The sequence below is a fragment of the Aquarana catesbeiana genome, linkage group LG03, assembly GCF_042186555.1.
Source record: "Aquarana catesbeiana isolate 2022-GZ linkage group LG03, ASM4218655v1, whole genome shotgun sequence".
NCBI classification, from domain to species: Eukaryota; Metazoa; Chordata; class Amphibia; order Anura; family Ranidae; genus Aquarana; species Aquarana catesbeiana.
The window spans coordinates 375,374,441-375,402,022 of record NC_133326.1 but is presented as its reverse complement, the minus strand read 5'-3'; the positions used below and the strand labels follow the sequence as shown (position 1 = coordinate 375,402,022).

Here is a 27,582-nt window from a genome sequence, read left to right as displayed (position 1 = left end):
TTAGGTCCCACAGTGAGTATCATTAGTATGATTTACTGCATATACAGACTGATTTTACTGTTGTGGGTTTAGTAACACTTTACGTTAAGTGAAAAGGAGCATTTTGGTAGCTGGTCATCCAGCTATCAGATAGAGATAGGAGAGGGTAAAATGTATCCCCTGAGAGAGGCTTTAAAGAGAGCTCCAAAGCAAGCTTCTTCTGTATTATGTCTTTAACTTACCCATGGTGCTGTACAATCTTTCCTTTATAAATAAATATTTATTGACAATGTTTTCCAAATATACAGTGCTGTGAAAAAGTATCTGCCCCCTTCCTGATTTTTTTATTTTTTTTTGCATATTTCTCACACTTAAATGATTCAGATCATCAAACAAATTTTAATATTACACAAAGATAACCTGAGTAAATCCAAGATGCAGTTGTTAAATTATTGTTTCATTTATTAAGGGGAAAAAAGCTATTCAAACCGGCCTGGCGTTATGTGAAAAAGTAATTGCCCCCTCCCATGCTGTATCATGAATGAACTGTGATTCACCGAAATTTTTTGGAAAGCTGGGTAAAATTTCACTTGCCACAACCAGGCCCGATTACTACCAGACCTGTTGAATCAAGAAATCACATAAATAGAATCTATCTGACAAATTGAAGCTCGCAAACAGATCACAAAAAGCCACACATCATGCCACAATCTAAAAAAATTCAAGAACAGATAAGAAACAAGGTATCGTACATGTATCAGTCTAGGAAGGGTTTCAAGGCAATTTCTAAGGCTTTGGAACTCCAGTGAACGACAGGGAGAGCCATTATCCACATATAGAGATAACTTGGAACAGTGGTGAACTTCCCGAGGAGTGGCCGGCCTACAAAAAATGACTCAAAGTGCTTGTCGACGACTCATCCAGGAGGTCATAAAAAATCCCAGAACAACATCTAAAGAACTGCAGGCCTCACTTGCCTCAGGTAAGATAAGTGTTTATGATTCAACAATAAGAAAGAGACTGGGCAAAAATGGAATCCATGGGAGAGTTCCAAGGCCAAAGCCACTGCTGACCAAAAAGAACACAAAGGGGTTGATTTACTAAAGGCAAATCCACTTTGCACTGCAAGTGCACTTGGATATGCAGTCAGTGTAGATCTGAGGGGAAGCTCTGCTGATTTTATCATCCAATCATATACAAGCAAAAATGCTGTTTATTATTTTCCTTGTATGTCCCCCTCAAATCTATAGCGACTGCACCTCCAAGTGCACTTGTAGTGCAAAGTGGATTTGCCTTTAGTAAATCAACCCCAAAGGCTCTTCTCACATTTACCAAAAAAAACCTTGATTATCCCCAAGAACTTTAGGCAAATATTCTCTGGACTGATGAGACAAAAATTGTACTTTTTGGAAGGTGTGCGTCCCGTTACATCTGGCATAAAACTAATACAGCATTTCATCACAAAAACATCATACCAACAGTCAGACATGGTGGTGGTAGCGTGATGGTCTGGGGCTGCTTTGCAGCTTCAGGACCTGGATGACTTATCATAATTGATGGAACCATGAATTCTGAGCTCTACCAGAAAATCCTAAAGTTCGTGACCTCAAGCTCAAGTGCACCTGGGTTGTGCAGCAGGACAATGATCTGAAACACAACAGCAAATCCTCCTCCAAATGGTTCAAACAAAGCAAAATTTAGGTTTTGGAGTGGCCTAGTCAAAGCCCGGACTTAAATCCAATTGAGATGCTGTATCATGACCTTACATAGGCCGTTCATGCTGGAAAACCCTCCAATGTAGCTGAATTAAAACAATTCTGCAAAGAAGAGTGGGCCAAAATTGCTCCACAGCAATGTAAAGGACTCATTGCCAGTTATTGCAAATGCTTGACTGCAGTTGTTGCCACCAAGGGTGGCCCAACCAGTTATTAGATTTAGGGGGCATTTACTTTTTCACATAAAGCCAGGCAGATTTGGACAGCTTTTTTGCTTTAATAAATGAAACCATCATTTAAAAAAGACATTTTGTATTTACTCGGGTTATCTTTGTGTAATAATAAAATTTGTTTGATGATCTGAGTCATTTAAGTGTGACAAATATGCAAAAAAATAAAAAATCAGAAAGGGGGCAAATACTTTTTCACAGCATTGTATATAATAAGCAAATCAAGATGAAACCATTTGTAATTTTAACAACCTAAAGTAAAATTGACCAAAAACCATAGCTTCTCTTTCAGACTTGGGTTTACATGCTGACATTGAAACAAAACATATAACAGAAAAAAATAAAGTTGTAATACAAGTGCTTGCATGTAGTTTAATTCAGTTTTGATATGTGTTAACCGCTTCAGCCCTGGAAGATTCTACCCCCTTCCTGACCAGATCACTTTTTGCGATTCGCTATTGCGTCGCTTTAACTGACAATTGCACGTTCGTACAACATTGCACCCAAACAAAACTGACGTCCTTTTTTTTCCCGACAAACAGAGTTTTCTTTTATTGGTATTTGATCACCTCTGCGGTTTTTATTTTTTTATTATAAACAAAAAAAGCGATAATTTTGAAAAAAACGCATTATTTTTTACTTTTTGCTATAATAAATATTCCCCAAAAATATATAAAAAAAACTATTTTTTTCCTCAGTTTAGGCCGATATGTATTCTTCTACACATTTGTGGTAAAAAAAATCACAATAAGCATATATTGATTGGTTTGCACAAAAGTTATAGCGTCTGCAAAATAGGGGATAGTTTTATGGCATTTTTATATTTAATTTTTTTATTAGTAATGGCGGTGATCTGTGATTTTTAGCGGGACTGCGACATGGCAGACACATCGGACCCTTAAAACTTAAGGTGTACCTTCACTCCAGTATTACATTTTTCTGGAATTTCACCCCCTTCCCCCAAAATCTAAAATGCCAATTTTTTTTTTTTCCTTTGCATACTTTTTTTTTCATGTTTCAGCCAACCCCAACATCTCATCTGCTTTTGAAGCCTTCTGGGATATACATATCACATATTTGAGGTGGTATCAGCTTCAATACAGTAGCTTGAGGGGGGTGGGTGGACTTGATGGTACATCATCAGGGGGGCTGGCTGCTTGAACCAGGAAGAGACAGCCAGCTCCTGAAGATGTTCCAAAACTAAGATGGTAGTGTGGGACCCAGTGTGTAGAGCGAAATGGCAGATCACAGCAGACCTATACTGGATTTAATAGTGTGTGAGTATATTTTATTAAAGAAAAAGGTAAGAATGGATATAAAAAAAACAGGGAAATTAGGTTCTTTTTATTTTTCCTCCCATCATCCCTGAACTCCTAAAGGGAGCCATCTCAACCCTAACATTTAATCTAACACCTAAAAAAGAGCATTTAACACTTAACTCCAAACCCCTCCCCCAAATTTAAACCTAGAAACTTAACCTTACCCCAAAATGACTCTTAGACCCCTTTCACACCAAGGCGCTTCAAAAACACCCTAAAACGCCTTAGCGTTATTACCGCGCTTTTACATCGTTTTACGGGCATTAGGGTTAAAATTAACGCAACGCTGCAGGCGTTTTAACAGTGTTTTTCAAGCGTTATTGAAGCATGTGTTATTGATGCTATCTTTCTGCTTGCATGTTTATATTTTGTGAGATCATGTAAAACAAGCAGTGTCTTGTTTTACTTCAAATCTTCATTTTTCTGGGATTAATTCTTTTTTTTTGGCACTTTAATTCAGTTTTTTGGCACTTTTGATGGTCTGTTTAATCATTCTGACTTTCCCACAAGTTCAGTCCTGTTGTTTTAGATGCTCTCTTTTCTGCTTGCATGTTTACCTTTTTGTGAGATCATGTGAATTTTCTACAGCTCGGGGCGGATTATAGGCGCTATTCAGGCGTTTTTACAGCGTTTTCAATTCATTTCAATGGAGAGGGGTGTTTTTGAATTGCTTTTTTCAACGCCCAAAAGCTGCTCCAAAGATGCTGCTTGCAGGACTTTTCTCAACGCCCCGCCAGCGCAACGCCTCAGTGTGAAAGGGTCCATTGAGATGCATGGGGAGCGTTTTAATAGCGTTGTTTTTAGCGCTAAAATGCTGCAAAAATGCCTTGGTGTGGAAGGGGTCTTAACTTAACTTTTCCAAACACTTGCAGAAGTAAACTTCGTAATCAGGAATTTGCCAGCAGGTAATGTTTTTTTGGCAAAAGAGACTGGGTTTTCCTTTATAAAAAAGATAAAAATAACTCTGGTTTGCCAGCCAGTGTGTGGTTTTTGTACACTGACTGAGGTTCATGTGCAGTGTACAGTAAGCCCACTACAATCCAGGGACCACTGCATGCAAAGTACCCTTCACCTGGAAGAAGATGGCAGCAAGTGAGTGGAGGCGGGAACTTGGAACTCCTATCACTGGAGATCAAACCCAGAGGAATGTGTACCCATTTTAAAGATCATTTTGACCACCAAAATAGCCTCTTAACATTTAATCCCCCCTGTCCTAATCCTAGAGAGATTAACACAAACCTAATCCTTAACTAAATCCTAACACTATCTCCTGCTCTGCTGCATTAACACAATGTCCTTCGTTTAAAACCCCTGCTGAACAAGTCTTAACGCATGTAATGTATAACCTTATTTTAGCCTAATCACTACAGAATTGCACATATTGTATATACTTGCAAACTATACACAGAAAAAACATTTTTAAAAGATCAACATGCTAATACAGTTATTTATGTTGAGCTGATCTTTGACACTTGCATATTAAAGAAAAAACTGAGAAGTCCGAGACTGTAGTTTCACTTTAAGAGTGGTAAATCAAAAACAAAAACTACCTTTTTATTTAACTATATAAATAACAACATGTTTGTTTTTTGCAGGAATCGGTGAACAGGGACTTTACCGAATTGTTGGTGTCAACTCCAGAGTTCAAAAACTTCTGAGCATCTTAATGGGTAATTGTAACTGTGGTCTATTTTGTAATCCGGTCTAAAACCTTTGTACTTTTTGATAAAAACAAAAAAAAAAAAACAACCTTATCTCACCCCAACCCCAATCCCCTGGTATCCTAAATAAAATGACCTCCCACTATTACGGTATAGAACAGAACTACGTGACTTTGAAGCAGCAAGAAATCATAACAAATTGTATGTTGCAATATATATATGAAAAACCCTAGATAGATTTATGCCATGATAATGTATAAAAATATTATTTAGCATCACTCAAAATAATGTATAATAGTACATCACGGTTACTAACCTTTGCAATGAAACTTGGTAAGTGGCACATAATTGTGAAGGGGAAGGAAATTTTCCTACCTAAAGACTTGTATTTCTGTCTGTCCAGTTCTAAGATTTACACAGCTGTGACACACAGCAACAACCCTGTCTGGAAGGGAAAAAGACTAGATTTTTTTTCTGCGACAATTAAGTAACATTTAGAGGTTTTGTTTTCCAACCCCCCCCCCCCCCGGCGGTGACTGGGCAGTGAAAAGAAAAGCAGCAGAATGCTGAGTTTAACTCTGTTCTTTCCTCCTATCGGCATGCTACTTGAACTGCAGCACAGCTTATTGGTTCCTTGTGCTGCTTACCCCTACCCTAGTCTCAGCTCTGTTGTACAGGGAATGCCATAATCATATTCCTAGACAAATTAGTACTTGCGCCTTTTGCAGTCAAAAAATGAATGTATTATTAGATGCAGGGTGGATTTGATTTAAATCATGATTTAAATCCCTAGTAAAAAGGCTTGATTTAAATCAACTCAATTTAAATTTTTAAAGAGCAACTGTCATCTCTGTCACGCAGCGGCTCCTCCTCTGACCCGCTGTTGACTCACCAACAGTCCCATTCATTTTAATAGGACAGCTGGTGATGCGGCAGTGACACAACAAGGTGAGGGACGTGGCGCCAGCAGGAGAGTGGATGACCGCTAACAGGTGCTGCCATGATGGATCTGAAATGACAGGTGCTCTTTAAATGCAAGGTCTCATTCTTGCTGGTAGTTAGAATCTTTAATATTTGCAAACAAAATGAAGGTTTCCTATTTAAAATAATAAGCTGTCAGGTTAGTAAAACAACAATATCACAACCGATTCAATTATACAGGTTGTAGTGTACATAGATTTGAAAAATAATGGCATAAAGGAATATTCCTGAACTTTGTTTTATCTCATTGAGGGGGGGGGGGGGGGTGTATGTGGGACTTTAAATGAGGCAGTGATTGGGTAGTGTCATATGCCTCCATTCCTGGTACAAATATATTAGAGGGGACATTTGGGACTTTAAATGAAGAACACGGTTATGTGGTGATGAAAAAAGTCATTAAATAATATCATGTTTATTGGTACATATACACATGTTGAGTCATAACAAAATACAGTATATAAATAGTATTGCTCATTAGTAACACACAGTACATATTCACTGTATTTTGTTATGACTCAATGTGTATATGTACCAATAAACATATTATATATCAATTTTTTTCATCACTGCATAGTCGTGTGCTTCATTTAACCACTTGCTTACTGGACACTTAAAGAGAGAGTCCCGCGAAAAAAAAAAATTTTAAAGTCAGCAGCTACAAATACTGCAGCTGCTGACTTTTAAAATAAGGACACTCACCTGTCCCGGGGTCCAGCGATGTCGGCACCCGAGACTGAATCGTCCCTCAGTCCTCGGGTGCTGCCTCCACCATTCTCTGTAAGGGAATCAGGAAGTGAAGTGCTGCGGCTTCACTTCCCGGTTCCTTACTGCGCATGTGCGAGTCACGCTGCGCTTCCTAACTGGTCCCCGCTGTCTCTGGGACCCGTGTGTGTCCCAGCAGACAGCGCAGTGGGGACGGGAGTCTATGCCGGAAGCGGGTGCAAATACCTGTCTTTAAACCCCCCTCCTGCCCAGACCAGTTTTGAGCTTTCAGCACTGTCACGCTTTGAATGACAATTGTGCGGTCATGCTGCACTGTACTCAAATGAAATTTTTATAATTTTTTTCACACAAATGGAGCTTTCGTTTGTAAGTATTTAATCAAATCTTGGGTTTTTATTTTTTGCTAAACAAACAAAAAAAAAAAAACAAAAAAAAAACATGTTTAATAGTTTGTTATAAAATTTTGCAAATGGGTCATTTTTCTCCTTCATTGATATTCGCTGATGAGGCTTCACTGATGGGCACTGATGGGCTGCACTAATGGGCTGCACTGGTGGGCACAGATAAGGCAACACTGATGGGCACTGATAGGCACAGGTAAGATGACACCGGTGGGCACTGATAAGAAGGCACTGGGTGGCACTGGTGGGGGTGGCACTGATGAGTGGCACTGATAGGTGGCACTGAGATGTCACTGATGGGCACTGGTAAGTGGCACTGGTAGGTGATATTGATAGGCAGCACTGGTGATGACACACTGTGGGCACTGATAGGTGGCACTGTGGGCACTGGTAGGTGGTGCTGGTGGGCACTGGTAGGTGAGGCTATGGGCACAGAAGCCGGCGATCAGCTTTTTTTTTCTTCTCCTCACCCTATCAGAAAAAAGATTCTCTAAAGATAGAGAAAAAATAGCCGATTACGTCTCTGTTTAGGTCACATGATCAGCTGTCATTGGCTGACAGCTGATCACGTGGTAAGGGGTGGGGATTGACCCCTTACTCAGATCTGTGATCAGGCGAGTCTCATAGACGATAAAGATGTACGATAAAGAAAATAGGATTTTTATAACAGCTTACCTGTAAAATCCTTTTCTTGGAGTACATCACGGGACACAGAGGTCCCTCCCCTCTTTCTGGTTACACATGTATTGCTTTGCTACAAAACTGAGGTACTCCCAGTACTTTGACATACTGAAGCCAAGCATGATCCCCTTCCTTCGGAGACTGGGCCGCAGGGCAGTATTCCAACATTATAAAGACCCCAAACTCACATCCAAGACGACCACTGCCTTGTTAAAGAAGCTGAGGGTAAAGGTGATGCCCTGGCCAAGCATGTCTCCAACCCTAAACCCTTTGAGCATCCTCAAATGGAAGGTGGAGGAGCGTAAGGTCTCTAACATCCACCAGCTCTATGATGTCGTCATGGAGGAGTGGAAGAGGACTCCAGTGGCAACCTGTGAAGCTCTGGTGAACTCCATGCCCAAGAGGATTAAGGCAGTGCTGTAAAATAATGGTGGCCACAGAAAATATTGACACTTTGGGCCCAATTTGGACATTTTCACTTAGGGGAATACTCACTTTTGAGTTAATGGCATTAATGGCTGTGTTGAGTTATTTTGGAGGGGGACAGCAAATTTACACTGTTATACAAGCTGTACATTCACTACTTTACATTGTAGCAAAGTGTAATTTCTTCAGTGTTGTCACATGAAAAGATATCATAAAATATTTACAAAAATGTGAGGGGTGTACTCACTTTGTGAGGTATTGTACCACAGTTTCCCATATGGTACTTTGCCAGTCATCCGCTTATCAAATTGGACAGAAAGTATCTGTTCCAACTGCTAACTTAATCATCTGTGTCTGCAGTAAATGGTCCTCTGGTTAAGAATATACAGAACCTGCGCTACCTATAGGCAAGGTAGGCGCCGACCTAGATTGGTCATCAGTCGGGGGTGCCACGCCGGCGTGCTGCTAGTGTGTTGAGAAAGCGTGCCGGCGCTGTTTGTCTTCCAGGTCTTCCGGAGGGGAGGTTCAGAGGGCGAGGTGCAGGCCCGGGGCCTGCGGACCACTGCTGGCGTGGGGAAGCGAGCCAGTGCCGCTACTATTTGTCTTCAGGCCGGGTCCAAAGGCGCAAGTACAGGCCTGGGGACCACGGCTGAAGAAATAGGTGGAGAGATGCCACAAAAATCTCCACCCCTGCTACCTCCACCGTATACATGGGCAGGGCAAAGTGCGGGGAGTGAAGTGCGGAGCCAGGGGCGGCAAAATTAGGTTTCGCCTAGGGTGTCAAAAATCCTTGCACCAGCCCTGAGAATATGAGTGGCCTGCTGATGCACATTGTGCAGATATGGTCCACCATTGTCAACATCAGAAGCTAGTTCAAAGCCTTGTTTTGCAATCAACACGAGACCGAGTATACTGTATGTAGACAGGAAGTGGCTGAAAGAAGACGGAGGAGACCAGCAGCACTGAGATCCAAAAAAAGAGAGAAACAGATAAAAAAACAGCATTGCATGGGGAAAAACATGGAATTGTAGTGCTTTAGCAATATATATGTTATCCAGTTAGGGGTTAAATTTACTTTAAGTAGGATTTAAAGCAGATATGACTGTTTCTATTCCTTTTTAGGGTTTAACTGAGCTGTCATTTATGCATTGGAAGTTCATGCAAGCACAGACATTTCCACTCGTAAAATGCATTGGATTGTGTTCTGTGCACACCGATTTCCAAACATGTGTTAACCCCAAATTGTCTGCAAGGCAGTTCATCCATAAAAAAATGAATAGAGGCTTTTACTAATTTAAATCCCATTTGATAAAGGATCAGAGCAATGACTTGCATCTAAAGACTCTGATCACTGCTCTGTGTGAGTGCCTTGGTGAATAATAAAGGATTTCCTTCTCTGGCATCTGTCTAACATGCCTTTTTCATTGTTTAAGGATTAATGGGCAAATAAAATATAAATACCAGCAACAATGTTAGGAAGTGAACTCCACAAGTACCAATCTTGAATGTTGTTTTTTTTTTTTTTTTTTTTTTTTTTAGTTATTTTAGAGAAAGCATTTTGTTTTATCACCAATTTTAAAATGAGACATTGGGTGCGTTTTTTTTTTTTTTCATTCTGATTTACTAGCTGTGTTTTATCCTATTTCAGTGTGGTTGAGCATCTTTCCTATACCATCACAACAGAGAGAATGGGAGCGCTTTAATAAAGCCAAGGGCAGGATTATCTGATCAAGATTATTTCAACAATAGGCAGTTGCTATCTTCCACAGCAGTGATTACCTTAAGTAATTGGATTACAATTCAGGGTCATCTTTCCTCTAGAAAGCATTTAGGCTTAGCAGTGAATTGCTGTGGCTGGTAATCTAAACTAACAGGCATGTGGGGATCAAGATGAAGTTTGCTGAAAGGCACATCCTTTTTCATTCAGCAACTTTGGTTTACTTAAGAGTTTTTTTTTATTTTTATTTTTTTACAGATCAGGTAATTATTAAACTTCATAGCAGGGGTTATGAATTAAAATTCATGGAGGTTCAGTCAGTAACATTTTCTTCCACCAGAGGTCCGAATCACATGTTTTATGCTTAATGGCACCTCCACGCAGCGGCAAACACAGCATGTTTTTGTGTGAGCGCCAAACCATATTGTGCCTCAGCACTGTGTGGCACAATTTAAAAAAGGGTCATGGACTTCTTTTTGTGTGTTTCTGCATGTAAGCCAGCCAATTGAAATGAATGGGGTGCCTACACACAAAACGCAGGTTGCAATAATATAAACCTAGCCTCAGATCCTTTACACCACAATCCCATTTTAACATCCATGTTCTCAGTCCCCCCCTGCACATTACAGACCCCTTTACATCAAAATCCCCCTTTATATCACAACCTTCTTCATATCACACCCCCACAGTACTGTCCTCAATATCTCTTCACATCACCCCCTTCCTTCATAGCAATCCTCAACACCCCTTCACATTCCTGTCCTCAGCCCCCCACATGCCATTCATATCACTGCCTCATATCATTCACATTCCTGTCCCTCCTCCTTCACATTCCTGTCCTCAACCCCCCTTCATATCACCCCCTTTCACACTCCTGTCTTCAATGCATCTTCGTATCAATCCCTTTCTCATTCCTGTCAGCTACCCTTCATATTACTGTCCTCAGCCCCCCCTTCAAATCACCCACCTTTACATTCTAGCCCTCAGCCCCCCCCCCCTTCACATTTCTGTCCTCAGCCCCCCTTCTTTTACCCCTCATCTTTACATTCCAGCCCTCAGCCCCCCTCAAATCACCCCACCCTGACATGCCTGTCCTCAGCCCGCCCTCTTTATATCACCTCACCTTCATGTTTCTTTCCTGAGGGGCCTCCCCAAACCCCCCCCCCCACACACACCTTCACATTCCTGTTCTCTGCCCCTTTTTACATCACGGTCTTCAGCCCAACTTTCATATCACCCACCTACATCTTACATTCTTGTCCTTGGCACCCCTCCATATTAATGTTCTCCCCTTAATATCACCCTCTCGCCTTCATAGTCCTTTCCTCGGCTCCTGTTCATTATCACCCCTGGCCTCCTCTATATCCTTTAAAGCAGTGACGTAGCTCTCTGCCCTGTCCTACCTATCACAGGCTGGAGGGCGGGAGGCACATCAGGTTTTGAGCTGACATTGGGATAAAAAAACATTTTGGATGGAGGGCCAGAGCTGCACAACTTTTCCTGTTAACAAGCTTGTGATTGGTTGCTAGGACCACCCTGCATCCTGTCCTCCATCCAAAATTGTCCTGCCTCACAATGCCAGCTCTGGGAGGATGACAGTGATGGCGGCATCTGAGAGGAAGAACTGGCTCCTAAATGAAAGGCCCATGGAACAATGGCTTGGTCCAGATCATAACCACGCTCTGCCATTTAGTGATACCTGCTCTATAGCAAATTATGCAAAATATTGGGGAACAGCCTACAATCCAATTGCAGATTATCATTCTTAAAATGTAATTCCAACTTTGCATTCACATTTGTGAAACCCCCACTATATGTTTGTGTTTCATTTCACATAGTACACCTTAATATAAACATGTAACAGATATAAAGTAGATGATGTCCTAATTTGGCTGCAAAAGTGGAAATATACCTAACTAGGGTTGCACCAATACCACTTTAAGACTGAGTACAAGTACCGATACTTTTTTTTCAAGTACTCGCCGATACCGATACTTTTTTTAATGTCATGTGACAGTGGCACTACTATGCAGCACTGATGAGGCGTGAACTTTGTCAGTAGTTTTTTTATTTTATTATTTTTTTTACAATTTTATTATTTTATTTTTTATTTTCTAATTAATATATAATATAATATTGTTTTCTTTTTTGGGGGGGGGGGGGGGGGGGAGTGGACGATGTCAGGGTTTTTTTTTTATTTATATAATTTTACTTTTTAATATTTATTACACTTTCTTTTTTTTTATCAACCCTGTTGGGTGGGGGGGGGCTTTGGTGTGATGTCAGGGGTCTAAACAGACCCCTGACATCTCCCCTTTCAGACAGGGAAAGGGACTGAGGACACAGATTCCCCAGTCCCTTTCTCTGCAGCCTCAGCTGCACTGAAGATGTATGGACAGGAGACAGCAGCTCCTGTTCATTCACAAACACAGTTTACGATGCTCAGTTATGAATGGACAGAGCCAGTGACATTTATACCGGCTCCTTCCTCCGCTCTCCATTCTGAAATATCTGGGACAGAGGGGGACCGGAGAAGGGACACGGGGGAAACAGAGGAGCAAAGGGAGGAGTGCACAGAGGAGGACATGGGGGGAACTGGAGGAGGACACAAGGGTGGGGACCGGAGGAGCACAGGGAGGAGTGCACGGATTAGGACACGGAGGAAACGAAGGAGGACAGGGGGGGACCGGAGGAGTATACAGGGGACAGTCAGGGACAATCCGTGCTGCAGTGGGGGAGTTACAATCACTGATCTCCCTGTGTGGCTTTTAATAAATCAGCTGAAAGCCACGGAGGGGAGAGGAGAAGAAGCGGCTGTCAGATGCTTTATTAAAAGCCACACAGGGAGGTCAGTGATTGTAACGCCCCCACCGCCGCACCGATTGTCCCTTACCTGCCAGGTATTGGGTCAAGCTTCGGAGCCGTGTACACATGACCGGACCCTTCTACCGGACTGGTCCGACGGAACAAATCCGTCAGACAATCCAACCGTGTGTGGGCTTCATCGGACCTTCAGCGGACTTTCTGTCGAAAATCAGACAGACTTTAGATTTGCAACATGTTTCAAATCTTTCCGACGGACTCGTGTCCGGTCGAAAAATCCGTTCATCTGTATGCTAGTTCGATGGACAAAAAAGGGCGCAAGGGCAGCTGTTGGCTACTGGCTATGAACTTCCTTATTCTAGTCCCTTCATACGTCATCACGTTCAAACCAACAGACTTTCGAATGAACTTTAGTCCGTTCATGTGTGAGCAAGTCCGGTCGTTCGAAAGTCCGTCGGAAAGACCATCGGACCTTTGATGCTGAAAAGTTTGCTCGTGTGTACGTGGCATAAGTATAACCAAAGGCAAAAGATTTTTGTGTTTTTTTTTAAAGTTTTGGACAAACACTTTCAAGAACAATTTTTCAAACACTAGTTTGTATTGCTATCTATGCCCCTGGTAGGGAGATTCACCCTCTCTGTTTGTCATGTTTACCATTCTCAATGAAAGTGGAAGAAAATCCCAAATTTTTGTCTGTCCCCAGGAAAGTAATAGAGAAGAAATCTTCCATTGCGGACACAAGTTCTGGGGAACTGGCGGGCCCCAAGGGATTCCCTTAACTTGTAGGTATTTCCTTGTACTTTCTGTTTTGGCTATGGGATAGGAAGTAAAGGTTAAAGCAGTGTTAAACCCCAAAGCAAACATTTATAATGTTGCAGCTTACCAATTCTTAGATGTGGTGGCTGCATTTGTTTTCTTTTACTTTATTTTCACCTAATGGTCTGGCCAGTAAGTCTGTAATTTTTAAACAGAACAAGCTCTCCTCCAATTGTAGAAGTTCAGAGGGTTGAGAAAAACCATTTATCTCTGACCGTGGTTCTTACAATGATTAGTTTTTTTTTTTTTTAATTCCTGAAAACCTTTATCCCAAAAGGAAAAACTGTGTCTGTAACTGCTTGTGTAACTGTAGTGTGAGTTGGAGTTCAATTTGCTAGTACATCTAACACTCCCCTCCCAACAGACTGGCAGTGCTGCTGTCCAAAGGTGTCTTTGTACTCCATCATCCAGCGTGGGGGCACTCTAACACAGGCGGTGTGTTACTGAGTAGATCACCATGTGAAAGCAGTAGGGAAAAGGGAACATTCAGACACCACATCTAAGGATTTGTAAGCTGCAATATATTACATTTTTGGTTTTTGATTTAATACCACTGTAAAGCGGAGTTCCAGACGTTTTTGTGTTTAAGTCAGCAGCTCCAAAAAATGTATCTGCTGACTTAATAAACACACACTCACCTGTTCCAGGATCCAGCAATGTGGCCTCCCCAACCCTTAGTTCTCTCCCTCTCCTCGTGCCAGCATTGCAAGTGTGGGCACCCGGCTGTGACAGCTTGCGGTTTTACAGCCCTGTGCGCATGTGCGAGTCACGCTGCGCCTCTTCCATTTTTTTGAGAGGGAAGGAGGGGGGAGAGGAGAACTTCTGGTCAGTTTGCCTAGGTGGTTTGAGTGAAGTGGGAGTGTGTACCTGTCAAAAAAAGGTTCAGTTGTTATCAGAATATTTTATATTTACAAATTTGAACTCTTTAAAATACGACAAACATTGAGGATACACAAGTATGTGAAAGTCCCTGCAGTGGGTTGATAAATCATAATGTGGACCTGGTATTGGGTAGAAAAAGTTTGATAAATCAGATGGTGGTGTGGCTCGGCTGCACCTTTGGTTATGTTACTTGTCCCACCCAATACTTACTTCATTTTAAGCATTAGTAACACAGCATGACCTACTCTAGGATTGTCTTGCTTCATTATTACAGCTTGATGAGTGCTCAGGGAATGTTAATGTAGTGATGCGTAATATGTAGCATGTAGCAACAGTCTTTCAGTCTCTTGTATCATTTCAACAGTCTCTTGCAGCTTCCTGTAATTTAGAAGCAGCTTTTTGGCATATATATATATGTGGTATGTATTTCTTACATAAGCCTCTTGTACTGTGGCATCTATCTGTTATAGCAGGCTGCTATAACATGACAGTTTTGTTGCAACATGCCACTCCCTCATAATATGGTGGCAGTAAACACAGGACTTGAGTAAAATTGCAGATCGAAAGTCATAGGGTTACAGGAGCAAGCTTAAAAAAAAAAGTGGTTGCTATTATTGTCAATTACAGGACATTGGCAGGTTTGATGCTGATCTAAAGTAACAGACCCACTCTAATGTACATCCTGCATTTAAAGTAATCCTGTCTCTTACCTCTAAAGAGAGACAGACCACTGTTATTGTTTGAAAATGTAGCATTTTTATACATTATTTGAAGTAAAAATGTGTGAGTTTGCGTCAGTGTATATATTTTTTTCTTTTTTACTAATACGTTACACAAATAGTTAAATATATATTTCCAGCTAGGCTGATGTCCATGCGTCAGCACATTATTTGTCAGTGCTACACTGATCACCGTGGCAACACAGGTTATTTCCTTGTTCAATAGGTGAAGATACTGACTACAGAGGCAATATCTAGTGTAGACACTAAGGCTGGTAATTGTGAAATTGGACTGTGTCTTTTTCATCTGATTTTTTTTTTCTCATCTGTATTCTATAAATTTACTTCCGATATGAAGATTGTAGAATGCTGCAAAGATTGACACATTCATTATAGCGTATTATTATAACATATTAGCACTAAACTGCAACTTTTCTTTTTATATAATGTGAACAAAAAAATGCATGAGGAAAACACGGTTCATAAGAACCGACTTATGACTGGGAAAAAATAAATAAATACATTTCTCTTATATTCAAACTTTCACCAGGAAAAGGTTGGAATGTAAAGACTGAGTCTGGTTGTTATCAGGCAGTTCATCATCCATTATTTTAGGCCAGTTAAATATGGTACATGGCATACATCAAGCATAACTAGAATAGTAACAGTAGAAAAGGGCAATAGCATAGCAATAAAATGGATTCCTTTGATGGAGACGAAAGTCTTGTACACACGGTACGATTTTTGGCCAACCGAGCGTCTGATTTTTGTCAAAAGGGCGTCTTCCAGGATCTTGTCTTGCATACTAACGGTACACAATTGTCGTGCCACAAACACGAACGTGGTGACATACTATGAGGAATTTCAGTTCTTGAGCACCACCCTTTGGGCCCCTTCTGCTAATTTTGTGTTTGGTGCGCACTGATTCCGAGCATGCATGTTTGTACTTTCGACTTGTGTGACGGATTTGTTTACTGACCATATGAAAATCTGACGTCAAGCTGTTGTCCGCTGAAAATTTACTAGCCTGTCATCCGACATTTGTTGGCCGAAAATTGGACAACAATCGGCAAATGGAGCGTACTAATGGTAAGATTTTAGGACAACAGTCTGTCAACAGACAATCCCCTGCCAACAATCGTACCATGTGTACGAGGCTTAAATATAAAATTAAAGATACAGTGCTCAGCATAAATGAGTACACCTCTTTTGAAAAGCAAAATTTTAATCAATATCTCAATGAACACAAGAACAATTTCCAAAACTGAGTTTTATAGAACATTTGTTTAGCTCCATAACATGAAAGTAAGGTTACAAATATAACTTGGATTACAAAATCTTCAGTTTTACTCAAATTAGTTGATGCAAAAATGAATACACCCCGCAACAAAAACTACTACATCTAGTATTTTGTATGGCCTTCATGATTTGTAAGGACCAAGTCTTCTAGGCATGAAATGAACAAGTTGGCGACATATTGCAACATCTTTTGTTTTCCATTCTTTAAGAACAACCTCTTTTAGAGGCTGGATGGAGAGTGATGCTTAACTTGTCTCTTCAGAATTCCCCTTAGGTGTTTAATTGGGTTCAGGTCAGGAGACATATTTGGCCACTGAATCACTTTCACCCTGTTCTTCAGAAATGCAACAGTGGCCTTAGATGTGCGTTTTGTATCATTGTGATGTTGAAAAAGTGCACGAGGACCAAGGGCACGGAGTGAAGATAGCATCTTTTCTTTCAATATAGCAGTACATCTGTGAATTTGTGATACCATCAATGAAATTCAGCTCCCTGACACCAGCAGCACTCATGCAGCCCCACAGAAGGACACTGCCACCACCATGTTTCACTGTAGGCACCATGCATTTTTCTTGGTACTCCTCACCTTTGCAACACTGTACAGTTTTGAAGCCATCAGTTCCAAAAACATTTATCTTGGTCCCAGTAGTTGTCTTCTTCTTCAGTATGGGACCTGGCAAATTCTAGGTGGGCTTTTTTTTGTGCATGGGCTTTAGGAGAGGCTTCCTTCATGGACGAAACCCATGAATGCAGTGTACGCCATATTGTGTAATGGAAAACAATCACCCCAGTTGCTTTCTACTTCTTTAGCCAACTGCAGTGAACTTGCATGCCGATTTTCTTTAACCTTTCTCATCAGAAGACTCTCCTGTTGAGGTGTTCGCTTCCGTGGACGGCCTGTATGTCTCTGTGAGATGGTTGCAGTTCCATCTTTGTTAAATTTTTTTATCACTTTTGCTACAGTATGCTGACTGATAACTATATAACTTTGCTGATCTTCTTGTAGCCTTCAGCTTTCTTGTGTAAAGAAATAGTTTTCTTTCTCAGGCATTGTGTCATTTCTCTTCCATGTGGTGCCATTGCTGACAGCATGGATTGGGAAGGGGTTTACTTTAAGTAGCGCCCTTTTATAATCAACTGTCTGCTAGACACCTGTTTAATGAATAATTAGACTCACCTGTAGTTGAATTCTTGTTAATTAGGATTTTGTTGTTTAAAATTTAGCTTTGCTCCTAAGACTTTAATTGGGGTGTATTCATTTTTTCAACATGGTCTTGAATGAATTTGTTAGGAAAAATACTTTGTGGGAGTATTTTGTATTATAGTATCCCACAGAAAATGTTGACTCAGAAAGGATAGTAAAGGTTTTCTGACAAATCGGTTGGGGTGTACTTATTTATGCTGACTCTGCTGAGCATTGTAAGTTACATAAACATTTTATAGTCTTCATAAGAGAGGGATGATAACTGCCCTTAGTGTAAAACACCACTACCTAGATTAGTGTTTCTCAACTCTTTTTTAGTCAAGGTACCCTTTTAAAATCATGCAGTTTTGAGGCACCCCTTTCTAAAAAACTGAACTAATATTTTTGCATATTGCATCAACATACACACACATAAGATGCCCAATGTTAGAGGTGATTTATTCTTCCAAAGCAAATATACCTCTGTACACTGGTACTGACAAGTATTCCAACATTTCTCTTTTTTCATTTCTCTTCCTCACTCAGCTAATGTGACCCTAGTCCCCAGAGAGGGCAAGATGGGGGAAGGATGCAAACAAGGATGTCTGACCACATTGGTTGTTAGGACACCGACAGCTAGAAGGCTGTAATGGCACACAGTGAAAACCTGAGGCTTTGTGTAACTATAAGACATGCTTGATCCACCCGCTGAATTGTATACTTTTAGGCAATTTTCAGGCATTTTGCCAAGCAGAAACCTGAAGGCACTCTGGTTGAAAAAAGATGATCTAGACTGATGTGTGGGGTCAACCTGTAATACACTGTAAACTCCTGGTTCGATTGCAGATTTGTTGTATAAAGTTATAATATTATACCTGCCAACATCACACTCTTAGAACTGTACAGATTTTGGTGCTTGAGGGAATCTGAGACTAGAGTTCCACTTTAATGATCCTATAGCAAAGCATCAAGGCAGACCAGTGACTAAATGCTTTGCATTCTTACCTTGCACCTTTGTTCTTTTAAACTGCGTTCCCACCAGAGCCCAGTGTGCAAGGACCAGGCCACTTTTTGCAATACGGCCCTGCGTCGCTTTAACTGACAATTGTGTGGTCGTGCGACACTGTACTCAAACAAAATTGATGTCCTTTTTCCCAGAAATAGAGCTTTCTTTTGGTGGTATTTGATCACCTCTGCTTTTTTTTTTTTTTTTTTTTTTTTTTTTTTTTTGAAAAAAAATCTTTTTTTTTTACTTTTTGCTATAATAAATATCCCCCCCCGATATATATTCTTCTACATTTTCATGGTAAAAAAAAAAAATTGCAATAAGCGTATATTGATTGGTTTGTGCAAAAGTGATAGCGTCCACAAAATAGGGGATAGATGTATGGCATTTTTATTATTAATTTTCTTTTTTTACTAGTAATGGCAGCAATCAGCGATTTTTAGCGGGACTGCGCCATTGCGGACAGATCAGACACTTTTGACTTTTTTTTAAGGACCAGTGACATTTATACAGGGATCAGAACTAAAAATAGCCATTAATTATTGTATAAATGTCACTGGCAGGGAAGGGGTTAACTCTAGGGGGCGATCAAGGGGTTAAATGTGTTCCCTCATGTGTGTTCTAACTGTGGGGGGATGGGACTGCCTGGAGGAGGAGACCGATTGTTGTTCCTAATCTTTAGGAGCAGCAGATCTGTCTCTCCTCCCCTGATAGAACGGAGATCTGTCTGTTTACATTGACAGATCTTTGTTCTGTCTCTGTCAGGAGCGATCGCGTGTTGCCAGCACGCAACCGCCAGTCCTTAAGTGGTTAAAGTGGTTCTAAAGCCATTCTATGCATTAAGGTAGAAAACCTTCTGTGTAACAGAATCCCCCTTACTCCCCTTCTACTTACCTGAGCCCATTCCTGATCCATGGGGCTGTACATGAGAGCAGCGTCTCTCTCAACCCTTTCCCATTGGCTCCCTCTGCTATCAACCAAATCCTGTGACAAAGCAGAGGTGGGCAGGGCAATATGTCAATATCGGGCCTGCAAAAGTGCCATTATAGAAAGTGGCTTTCTATGGGGCACTCTCTAAAGATGAGGAGCCAGGAGCGCCGGTGTGGGACCCAAGGAGGATTAGGGCTGTTCTGTGCAAAACCATTGACATGTTTGTTTTATGTATCACTTTGAAGAATGCATTGGCTTGAGAAAAGGGGTGGTCTGCCGAAACGCATTGCCATGTCCACTGGTTCTTTCCAGCACAGTCACGTGATCAGGCTCCCTTTCGCTCTGCTATGTCGCGTCTGTACTTGTTAGTAGTTCTCAGGTGGTAATCACGCTAGGTCTTGTTTTCGGGGAAACGGGGTATATCTATGGCCCCAGGCTCTGTTAGAATGGAGGAGCACTTGGAGTTCTTTGACTTTCGCTTCATATAATCACTTTTGTGAGTGGCCATTTTTTAAAATAATTCTCTTGCGTTGAATAAAGGTACGTAATGCTGTACTGGAACAGGTGCATCCGAGCTACTACATCCTGTGTAATGCCTGGTCAGCCTCAAGAACACAGCACTCAGAACGGGAAGTCTCTGCAAACCTCCATGTGCAATTCGTGCAAAAAAGGGAGAAGGCTGGTGCCATGGAAGTCGGCTAAAACATCGTTTTATTATTGCATGTGAACAACAGTCAAAAAATCCAACACGTTTTGGCCATCAGGCCTTAATCATGGCACAACCTAATGCTGTACACAGCTGCAATGTGTTTATGATTTTTAGTTGATCATTTTCTACTGTTGTGGTTCTCCGTGTAATAAACTCATAAGCTTTGTTCTTCATTTTCCTACGGAATTAAAGTGCTCAGAGTGGAGGCCTCCCCCTTTGGCATTCTTGCGTTGGGTTCCAGGGGACTCTATTCTAGCTAGACCTGCATAATTAGCTTTTTGTCTGCTGAGCACTCGTTCTTTTGCTTAGGTGGAAAGTAACTTACAATTAATCATAAAATTGGATAATGTGTATCAAAGACAAAATATTTTTTTTTACAAATAAGTTATGGTTGTTTTGATTCCTCTTGCCTACCTGAATAACAGTATGGAGTTTATATACCTTTATTTATACTAAATATAGGTATATTTAATACCAACACAATATAAAATATAATTTTAAGAATTTTACAAAGATATCTTCCAGTATTACTACCAAAGACCAAATTGCAGAAAGTGTGGTACAAATATAGTGTCAAAATATCCTTTTCATCTGAAAAGTAAATAGAGGTCCAATATCGGGGTGAGCTTTTTATTGGACAAAACAAGGTAATAGGAGTTATCGGAGGTATGATTATTGCTTCATTCAAAAAGAAGATTGACATCTGTAGATTAAAAGATTTAAGCCTCAATAATTGCCATCTCTTGTTTATGTCCATTTTTTGTATTCTTTCCTTCCTTTCCGATCTTTGCAGCTATGCATCCTGGACTATACATTCATAATTTAGATTCACATGTTGTCATGGGTAATGATTGATAGGGCACTGGCACATACCAAGAGCTAGTTCTACACCATCTTTGTTTTCCTGAGTGTTTTGTTAGTTTGCATTTTAGTTACTTTGAGGGAAAAGAATGAAACCTACTTTACTACTTGTTTGAGATTACACAGAGTTGTAGAAAATGGCAGACGCTTGCAAACCAGATTGTTAGGGAAACCCATGCCAAGGCTGGGAAAGGAATAATCTAAATAAATGAGCTTCAGCTTGTACTGATCAAGACTCGTGCGTGCTATAAAAAAAACCCTCTAGCCAGAGACATGCTTGGTAATGTTACATAAGAGAATCTTCTATTAAGAGGGAAACAATTAGTCAAGATAAACTGGACATCTAAAGGATCCTGCTTTCATCCCACTGAAAATCACAACAGCTTTTGGCCTTGCAATGTTAGTTTGGTCATTTTTTGTTTTGTTTTTGTGTTGTGGACAATGATGTTCATGACAGCTAAATGCCAGACAAACCTCTAAATAAACAGATAAAATAGATATAAGGGAGAATTTTTACTTGTCAAAAGGTTTCTTTCTATTCAATCCTGGGCATTACATAGCCCCTAACACAGCACAACCAGGTGGATGACACCCTTACTGTCAAAGTGATAGTAAAGGCATGTTATACTTGCATGCTCTGGGTGATGGTTTTTCATAGATCAGCCTCGATCCTCCTATTCTCCGGTCCCCCACCGGAAATCCTGGCCACTCCCCCTTGTTGAATGCCCCATAGTAAGTGGCTCACTCCTGAGCCACCTCTGCATGTTCATAAGACACACAGCATTGCTCGGCTCCACCCTACACTCCCTCCTCACTGGCTGTGAGTGACAGCAGCAGGAGCCGATGGCTCCAACTGCTGTGTCTCAGCCAATGAGGCAGAGACTCAGGAGAGCCGCTGCTCTCATGCACATCGCTGAATTAAGATCGGGCTCAGGAAAGTATTGGGGGGGCTATGGGGGAGGTGCACACAAAAGGTTTTTTGCCTTCATGCATAAAATGCATGAGGGTAAAAAATCCTTGGGCCTTTACAGCCACTTTAAGCCTGGTACATACTATACGTTTTTTTCGTTCAACTCAGCGGGACAGATCGCTTTACTAACTCAAGCAATGTTAGTGTGGCAATCTCCCCTACTTTGCTATTTTGTTCTGACAGGACCCACTGATCAGCGCTGGCAGCTACTAGCATGAAGAATGGCTTCTATCATACAGGGAGCTTGTACACATGAGTCAAAACTTGTCCGTTTCCTGCCGAACGAACTGTTTTCAGACGATTTTCGGCCCGTTTGTACCTGGCATTAAGGAATACAATAGTGTTTTCTCTCCACCCCTAGACTTTTCCTGAATGGTGAAAGGCCAGTAGTATATGCATGAGATCATCACACTACACATGCTAATACTGGATTGGGAGACTGTCTTTTTCTCTCCCTGTCACTGTACAGTAAACTATAAGAGGCAGATACCAAGTAATATTTAGACACCCAAACCAATTGCATTAAAAAAAGTACATTTTACCCCAACGCCTACCCCCTTGGGGCTTCTGAGGTTGCCAAGTAGAGGGCTCCTTTAGGCCCAATAAGTCGAACTATCCAAAAGTGAAAATGTTCTAGATCAGGATCTGTCAAATGATCTACATGATCAAAGGCAGGTCTTTTAAACACATCACACACATTTTTACAACAGCAAAAAGAGTAATCCATGCATGGAAAGCCCAGACCATTTCCCTTGTTGGGGGGGGTCATCTCTATATTCTTGCCCTCTTCCAGGGAGGTGGAGCTAATGTATTACTGTAGCTGTCACAGCCTAGTTTGAATATTTTCACTTGCCGAGTTATTTTGGACAAAGTCAAGTTCCCCATGTTCTGTGCTATGACTGATTATACTTGGCATGTATTTATTTTCCTGGAATCAAAAATGTGTTTTGTAAAACCAATTAATATGGAATGAAAAAAAATTAATAAACATTTTATGATTTAATAATGGAAACATAGCAGCATTTATTTATGTGGTCATATCTGCCTGCAGTTCAGCGTTGTTTAGTGTCATAATTAACCCCAGTGTTTTTCTTCTTGTCTTTCACACAATTGCTGAATAAAAAATGTATTTTTGGTGTTCAGAAGTATAGTCTATCTAGCGGGTGTAGAATAATTTTCCCTTTTTCAGGCTAATTTTTTCCTAGTGATGTGACAGGTCCTAATATAGCAAAATAACATCAGTGGCTGGTCTTAATACAGGAAGCTCTTCGTGGAGGCAGTTCACACTAGATTCCTGCACAGATCTGGAAGAATTACATAAAGTATACCAAGATACAAGTACAAATACACATACTTGTATTTGGATGATATTTGCTTATCCCGAAGTTCAGCCTTAACCCTTGCAGACAGTTGCCTTTTTTATATTTTCAATTGGAGCATTTGACATCCCGGGTTAAAGTATGCAATATGTAATTATAGATGCATCTGTATATTCTGTTTTCTCCTAGTTCCCTGCAAAACCCAGAAAATACCTGTTGAGCCTGCCAGTCAAGACCACCAAAGCACCAATAGTGTAGCAATAATGCTGCACTGCTCCTGACTATATATATATATATATATATATATATATATATATATATATATATATATATATATATATATATATATATATTAGACATATGCAGGCAGAACAAAAAAATTGTTTTGTTTTGGATAGATTTGTTATGTTACTAATTTAGTTTTGCTGATTTTGTTTTGGAATTCGTTTAGTTTTGTTCAGTTTATTCTCTGACGAATTCCACATTTTCGGAACAGTTCAAATTTGGATCAGTCGAAAAATGATCGACCGATTCAAATTTAGTGTGAAGAATAGCTGGTTGTTAAGGAGCTGGCTGCTGCGTCCTTAACAAACAATGACTCAACAGCTGTCAGTGTTCTTCCCTGCTGAGAAATGTAATGTAAACAAAAGAATGCTGGCAATAAAAATAAAAAACATGGAGGAGTCCCCCCCCCTAATCCATACCATTGGATCTGGTATGAATTTTAAGGGGAACCCCACACCAAAGTTAAAAAAAAAAACTGTGTGGGGTTCCCCCCAAAATCTACCAGACCCTTATCCGAGCATGTGCTCGCTCAGCCCCCCCTCCTCTTGTACTATAACAGACCGCATGCCCTCATCATGGGGGGTGCTTTGGGGGAGGGTCTGCCAGATCCCCGTTCCCCCCCATGTGAATGAGTACCCCTACCCATTCACCTAAAAAGTGAATAAAGACACAAGTTTTTGAGAATTCCTTTATTAAAATTTTTATTTTTTTAAATAAAGGAATTGTCAATTGATGTTAATCTCCGAATAACCAAAAATTTGTCTGAATTTACCTTTGGACCGAAACGAATTGCACATGTCTAATGCCGAGAGCCAATTTTTTTCAATATCGTGTTCATTGAAATTTTGAAAATACAGAAACATTATGCAATGAATTACATAAGAAAGTGAATTACAATTAATTACATAAGAAAGATGCAAAAAACAATAAGCAACAACAAATAAAGTAAGCTGTTGTGACTGTGGTTAGAACATTATAGCCTTTAATTACATTTTAAGTTGGGGCAAAACAATGCAAAATACAAAGAATAAAGATAACCAGGGGGTATTGCATTCGATATAACATTAATGGGTACAGAACTGCATGACGTACTGTGATATTACGCTCACTAGTGAAGATTTAAAGGGAAAGTGTCTAATGTGCGGACCAATTACCCTAAGTATTATGGAATTTGGCAGAGGAGCCATTCAGAGATGCTAGGAGATTTTCATATGATTTTATCAGATTTATTTGGAGTTAAACACCAGATAAATTAGGAACCAGTGCATGCCTCTATTTCCTTGTGATAAGCAGTCTAGGTGCAAATAGGATATGCTCTGAGGTTCTGTGGGAACCTCTATTCTAATGCTAAGCATGGCTAGGGCTGGAGTTGGGGAAGTCAAACAGCCTGTTTCAGATATTAAGGTGAATACTGTGTTCCAGAAGCTACGTATCTGGGGGCGGCACTCCCAAAGAATGTGAGGTAAAGAACCGAGTTGCAAGCACCCTCGCCAGCGTTTGTCATCATCCAGGTTGGCGCATTTAAACATTTGTAGTGGAGTTAAAAACCATCTATGGTGGATTGTCTGTAATAGTTGCCAGTAATTAATGCATTTAGAGGTGCTAAGGGTGTGGTGGATAGCCTGTTTTCATTGGGAGTCTGAGAAGGAGAGGTGGAGGTCTCGTTCCCATCTTGCAAGGGCGGAGGTTTTCACAAATCTATTTTTAGCTTGTAGAAGGTTAAAAAAAAGTAGCAATGCCTTTTAGTTTGAGTCTGAGGACCTGAAGTACCAGGTTTTATACAGGCAAGCGTACAATTGGAGTAGAGTGTTTTAAGTATGATGCTAGCTGCCTGTAGGTATATGACCCTTCCTGCGGGATGTTGTGTTTTTAGTTTGCAGGATCTCAAAGGGGAGAAGTTTAGTATCCTGTATTAGCCATGTCAGCATTAGAAGCTTCAAGGCCGACCAGTGTTTGAGGGATATATTGGGCAGCAGGAAGCTAAATATTTCTAGTGGAGTAGGAATAGTAATGAGCTGAAGATCTTCAGCTATGAATCTATAACATGACTTCCATGCTTCAATCACTGCTTCAATAGTGGGGTGTTGTAATGTAAAGTGAAGGTCTGACACGAGTGTGCTAGGAGAAGTGTACTTAGATCTCCACCTGAAAGGCCTGTTCTATATCTCTCCATTGTTTACTGGGGGAAGGTGTAAACCCGTGCCCGACTTGATCTAAAATGACCGCTGTACAATAGTCTTTTGTGTCTGGAAAGCCCATTCCTCCCACTCACTTGTGTCAGATCAGGGTAGAGTATTGGCACCTTGTTTTTTTTTTTTCTGCCAGATATAAGTGCATAATATGCATTTTAGATTGTTGAAGAAGGAAGTTGGGATCATGATCATCAGAGCTCTGTAAAGGTATATAAGCCTAGGGAGAGTGATCATGTTAAGTGCTGCCACTCTGCCTGCCCATGAGAGATATTTTGTGCTAATATTTCACAGGTCTCTTTTACATGTGTCTAGAAAAGGGTGTTATTAGAGGCATATACATTAAATGTGGGAGTGGTTGGGGAGATACCTAGATATGGCATAGCTTTGGACTGCCACTGAAACGGGAAGCTGGCTGTAAGAGAAAGTTTAGTGTTTTTTTGTACTCCAACAGATACAATATTCAACTTGGTGTCATTTATTTTGTAATACGAGCACATAATAAACCTCTGAAGTATTTCTGAAACTGCTGGAAGGGAAGAAGCCTGATCCGTAATTGTCCAGCATCAGGGGCTTGCCTGCGTAACGTGAAGCCGGCTTGGTTGAGGTGGATGAATTGGGTCATGATAGGGGCTAACCTCCTGAGCTATTAATTGTGCATACAGTTTGACGTCATTGTTGAGCAATGATACCAGGCGGAAGTTTTGTGGGGATACCGGCTCCTTCCCTGTGTTTGGCAACGTTATAATGTTAGCTGATAACATTTCCAAAGGAAACCTGCCAGAGGACACAGCAGTGTTGAATATTTGACACATATGGGGGGGCAGGGTGGGGGAAAATAATTTATAATATTTGGCTGAAAAGCCATCTGGGCCCGGAGCTTTTCCATTAGGGAGAGAAAAACTAATTTTTTCTATTTCTGTTACTGGGAAAGGGGCATTGAGAGCTTCTAAATGTTCCTTGGAGACACTCGGTAGGTGGAGTGATTCTAGGAAACCTTAAGTTTCGGGAGCTGTGGGCGGATTTGTCGAAGGGTCGTCCTTTAGGTTGTACGGTATGCTCGAAAAGCATTGGCTATGTCATCTGGGACGCTAGTAGCTTTCCGGCTCTGATAAGGAGGGATATTGGGTCAAATTTTGTTGCTAGTGTTGGGGTTTGGGTTAGTTTTTGTTTTCTTGTTTCAGTTTGTTAGTGGTGTCAAGTAGGTTGGTGAGCTGCTGTATCCTTTGACACTTTGCCCGAGAGCTTATTTTTTATTAGGATCCCCCTAATGTATTGTGACAGACTCACCCGGGACAGAGGCTTTTGGAGGGGACTGAATGCCTACCAACTATGGGCCCTGGCATTTGAAGGAGCTACAAGTATTTAGGAAAATATTATTATTAATAATAATTATTATATATTATTATTACCGTTATGTAATGCTAAAGGACATTATTAAGGAGGCCATGATGGTCTCTGCCAGCTTGGGACTCAGGGGACAGATGTCAGTGAAAGGAATGCTGATTAATGAGATCTGGAAAGCCCGGGTCTTTCACCCAATAGTTTATTGTGCTCATTAACACACCTTTGTCTCCTAGCAAACTATTGGGGGATGTATTTATACTTATGTGTATTGTAAGTTGGGAGTGAGGAGATAGCAAGTCTACCCTGAAAGGTCATATCTCTGAGTCACCAAGTCTGGGTAAATGATTAGATAACTAGCTCATGTTAATTAGGTTTCTGGTTACAGGTGTATTGTTAGAGTAATATGAGCGG

At 40.8% G+C, this 27,582-nt stretch overlaps 1 protein-coding gene across 2 annotated transcripts in view; it reads left to right on the top strand.

Moving 5' to 3' along the window:
- ARHGAP26 (Rho GTPase activating protein 26) overlaps positions 1 to 27,582 on the top strand; it is a 744,136-nt gene that overhangs the window by 391,842 nt on the left and 324,712 nt on the right. For both annotated transcript variants that reach the window (XM_073620639.1, XM_073620638.1), the window contains exon 14: positions 4,839 to 4,913. In XM_073620639.1, coding sequence (XP_073476740.1) covers positions 4,839 to 4,913 — 75 coding nt within the window. The remainder of the gene's footprint in view (positions 1 to 4,838; positions 4,914 to 27,582) is intronic.